The 4,583-nt window shown below is 38.8% G+C and overlaps 1 protein-coding gene across 1 annotated transcript in view; it reads right to left on the bottom strand.

Moving 5' to 3' along the window:
* The window catches only part of malrd1 (MAM and LDL receptor class A domain containing 1), a 64,026-nt gene that overhangs the window by 51,994 nt on the left and 7,449 nt on the right, over positions 1–4,583 (bottom strand). Inside the window, exon 5 of the mRNA XM_013912315.1 lies at positions 3,240–3,336. Within this exon, the coding sequence (XP_013767769.1) occupies positions 3,240–3,336 (97 nt within the window). The remainder of the gene's footprint in view (positions 1–3,239; positions 3,337–4,583) is intronic.

Here is a 4,583-nt window from a genome sequence, read left to right as displayed (position 1 = left end):
CTTGTCTCCTTTGTCCTTTGTCCTCCTGCCTGTGTCCTGAAAATCCATCTCAGTGGTCACTGAAGGAGGACAGAGGAGAAATGAGGCTAGATGTAAATTAATGAGGATGCACAGGTGACTCATTTGTTGAAGTGATTTTACTTCAAGATGATCCAACTTTCTGGTCTGTATTGCTTCTGTTTGTAACTTTAAAAAGCGTATGGCATCACTTCACATTAAGCCGCGTTGCGATCCTAAATATAAATCATGTCGCGAGCACTGTTGCATCAGAAATCATGAAATGCAGGAATATTTGATGCAGTTGCATCAAATTTAATTGGCATCGCTTTAAAACGAGGCTCACAGGCGAGGATGTCTCATTTTGTTAAATGCCCGCTGTCTTTCTCTTTCCTCGTGTCTCTCCCTCGTCTCATCTGCTCGTATCTTTGTGAGATGGAGTAAGACGCGAGGAGAGGAATCAAGGATAGGCATTTCTGGGAATGAGAACTGGGGGTGGTCAGTATGTGTGCTGTCTTTCTGTTTATCACTCCCTGCTGTTTCCAGAGCTTGCGTTTCCTGCTGGTGTAATTTTTTTCTTTTGGATTGTCTTTTTGTTGAATTCAATTTGGAAAATCACTCAGCAGCAGTTTCTTCTGTTATTATGCCTGCCAGTCCAGTGTGTGTCCACACTCTAAATGGCACATAACAGCTGCTTACAGATTGCTTTAATGTTCAACTAATTTGCAATAAGAAGAATGAGACTGTCTCGCTTAGAGATAGGATGAGGAGCTCAGTAATTCAGGAGTGACTCAGAGTAGAGCTGATACTCCTACACTTAAAAGGAGCCGAATGAGGTGATCCAAGCATGTCATACTGGGTAGAGGCCCTGGGATAGACCCAAGATACATCTCGCGGGGGTAGCCTGGAGACACCACAGTGTTCCCCTGGATGAGTGGGAGGTCTGGGCTTCTCTGCTTAGGCTGCTGCCCTTGTGATGGATGGATGGATGGATGGATGGAGGCTTCATAGCAAATAAAACCTATGTGGATACTTTTCTCTCAAATAAATGGGATAATTATAAAAATATTGTTTAAAGTTGCACAAAAATTATGAGGATATTTGAGCACTATTTATTTTTAAAGAAAAGATCGGTCTACTAATATTTAACTCAAAACTAGAGCAAAGCTCAACCCTTTAAAATGTGAACCATGAAATAATTGTAAGAAATTAACTCAAACTTTTGAAACTGAAGAATTTATTAAACCCTCCAACTGTTTTTTTTTTTTTTAGTTAATTAAATAATAATTTGCATATATGAGTTGTAAGTTGTATCATATTTGCTGTACTGGGCTTCTTTTTTGTATCAAATGTGTCAAATATGATAGGCTAGGCATTAAAGGGTTAACCAAAACTGGTGTTTTCAAAACTGGTCTTTTAACATTTAATGTATAACTGCAAAGCTTCACCAAGCGGCTTTGTTGCCTGAACTTAACCAGAGGTCCAAGTCATGACGTTAACTCTGTACATCACCCACCACAAGCATAACTGAATATTATATCATTTAAAAAGGTTTGCCTGAAAATAGTTTTCTCTCTGCAAACTTGTGCACTCAGTTTGAGAACTATAAAATGAACTCCTGTGCAGAACATAAATGAAAAATAATGATTGCAACACAACGTGGTAAACAGTTACAGCAACTTAGTTCCAAAGCCACATGCACTCGATCACAGCTCAGATATATTGGTTATATTTTGATCATGTGAAGCCGCCAGTACTGAGTCTAACAAATAAATCGGCCATAGATGAGACAGGATGAATAATAAAGGATGTATAAAAATCCTTGTGGTTGGCAGGATTAGATGTCGGACACTTTTCAAAACAGTGTCTTAAATCGTATATGTGCAGCTCAGGTAGTGTTAGCAGAGTTTTGACTGTAAAAGAAAAAAGTATTAAGTTGATTTGAGTTTAAAATTTGACTAATGAGCTGTCTGTTATGCACTATTTAGCATTTGGTTTATTGGTTTTTATGTGATTAAAGGGACACTAACAGTCCTCTTTTGAAGTCTGGAGCTTTTAATAAATCCACTGTGAGTGCAGAAGACAGATGGAAGCAAAGGGACCATGAGCCAAGGTGACACTGAACTGTCTCGTCTACTTAGACATGCCAAACTAGGCTTGGTGATGCTTCACCACACTCTTAAGAATACGCAGTGACAAGATCTTTTGCATTTATTAAATACTCTTTGCCACTTTTTCCCCATTTTGGAGCAGCAAAAAAAGAAAGAAAGATAAAAGGCTGTAAACAAAAAACTGACAACTTTAATATTATATAGGAAGCATGTTGAAAACAGTTGCCTGTTTATACAGCACCAGCATTCACTCCTCCCCTGTGCACAGTTTAGATCTTCACCATCTCCTGAAGAAAATAATGTCTCAGTAGCTGCCGCTCTGGTGCCGGGTAGGTAATAAATAAGTCTACTGGGATTGACCAAAAACAATGAGCTGAAAATGCCAAGAGCAACTCTCCACATACAGATTGCAACTAGATTTAATGTTTACATGAAAAATGTACATTTTTGAAAGTTTTAGTCACAGAAATGAAGCCTAGTTAGGAAGGCTCTCTTCCTTAACATACAATTTTGCTACAACCTCTATGAGTTAATTTTTTAAAGGTTATTCACATTCATCACAAACGAGCCGAGCTGCCCTGCTCTGCATCCTTCTACACCAAAGTCCCATCATAAGGACCTGTTGTTATTCAGTTTGTGGTGAAAATAAGCTCAAGGTTGTAGTCAATAAAAAAGTTCAACTGCTGTTTATTTCATGATGAGAGAACATGAACAGGCTGTGGTGATGCTATGCTTTGGGCTCGCAACTGTATAAAATAATGTGAAAGCAACATGTTCAGATTATGTCCAAAATGCCAACTGGACAGTGCTTTATTGAACGCTCCCGGTCAAGATATTGACCCGCATCAAATTCATCACGGAGCTGCAGGTGGCACGTTACAGCCGACACAAATAAGCCAACACACACAAAAAAACGCTCCATATTCAGAGCAAAACATGCACTAAGCACTATTTTAACGATGCAGTTATTCTGTTATGAATGCCATCCCAGGTGTTTTAGCACCCTACCTCCCTGGTATCGGTATTCAAAACAAGTTTGTGGGGGTCTGTTTATGTGCGGCGATATTTCAAAATGTCAGGGTGTGAACTTGTGCTGTCTGTGTGGTGCGATGTTATTAATGGTACCAGTACCAGACACAGCCCCGCAGCCGGGGCTGAAGGATAAGTCATCGATGGCCAGGACCTCAGAGGCCTCGCTGTCAGCTGAAAGTTCTCCTCGAATCACCACCTGGTAGATAAAGAAAGAAAGAATTGATAAAAGAGTACTCAGCCACCACTTTTAATTTACACCATTGGTTTGCTTTGGTGGTCATGCATGCATATAGTATGTGTAGAGCATCTGTGAATGTGGTGTTTACTGTGCTTAGACATGTGTAAGCCTATAGCTCTTGCTCCAAGCTAAAGCTGTGAGCTTATTCACATGTTAGTGGGAAACTAGTGGGACAGAAGTTGTTCATAATATAACTTATATGAGCTTAATCTTCCTATTTTGGTGTGTTAACTTTCTCACATTTACTTGCTGGCAGCATAAATGTGCAGTTTAAGGCTGATGTGATGTAACCTCTGCAGTTCAGTTAGATGTGATCTAAAGTGACCTGAGATTTTGAAGCAATACAAATAAAGCTGATTCAAATCCAGAGGGGTCTGTTATTGAGAAGCACAGCCATAAACAAACCAACCAGTTAGATTTTCTTCGGCAAACATGGGCCAAATCTGTGATTCATACATTTACCAGCCACTTCTTTAGGTACACTATAATTACTCTTTAACAGCCAATCACATGGCAGCAGCCCAATTAATTTATGCATGTAGACTTGATCAAGATGACATGCTGAAGTTCAACAGATGGTAGGGTCAGAATTTGGTGTAAACAGCACGAACTAAACCATCCTATGTTGTATCAGTGGTTCAGGCATGACAATGAGTTACATCTGAGAGAGGGTAAAAGGTCTTAACATCCAGACTTTATGTCAAAAATGACACAGAGTGCTATAAAAGAGTTTATCTACATGTGCTTTTGCTAATTGTAAATCATCTTTATTCTTGGTTATGAAAGTCACGAAAGAAATCTAATCAATATGCTGTATGAAAAATGCAGTTCAAGTAATGAAAATTATTGTAGTGTTTGGATTTTGTTTGCATAGACAAATAGACATGATCCAGTTTAGATTTGTGTCTCTGTGTGTTTGCAGGCATGTGAAAGATAAGAAATGTGTCACTAACCCATCATTATACATGATTGTGAATAAGAGAAATGGTATTAAGTGTCATAATTGTTGAACACCGAACTATAACTCATAAGATTTTTCTGACAGTTAATGAAGCTTAACTGCTTGATACTGATCAGATTATAATCAGGTTTAAGTTTAATGGATATAACAAATAATAGTAATATAATAATAGCAGGCCTCTCACTGGGTGTGTGTGTGTGTGTGTGTGTGTGTGTGTGTGTGTGTGTGTGTGTGTGTGTGTGTG

The sequence above is a fragment of the Pundamilia nyererei genome, unplaced genomic scaffold (assembly GCF_000239375.1).
Source record: "Pundamilia nyererei isolate P.nyererei 1_Seehausen unplaced genomic scaffold, PunNye1.0 scaffold00087, whole genome shotgun sequence".
NCBI classification, from domain to species: Eukaryota; Metazoa; Chordata; class Actinopteri; order Cichliformes; family Cichlidae; genus Pundamilia; species Pundamilia nyererei.
This window is presented reverse-complemented; position numbering and strand designations above follow the sequence as displayed.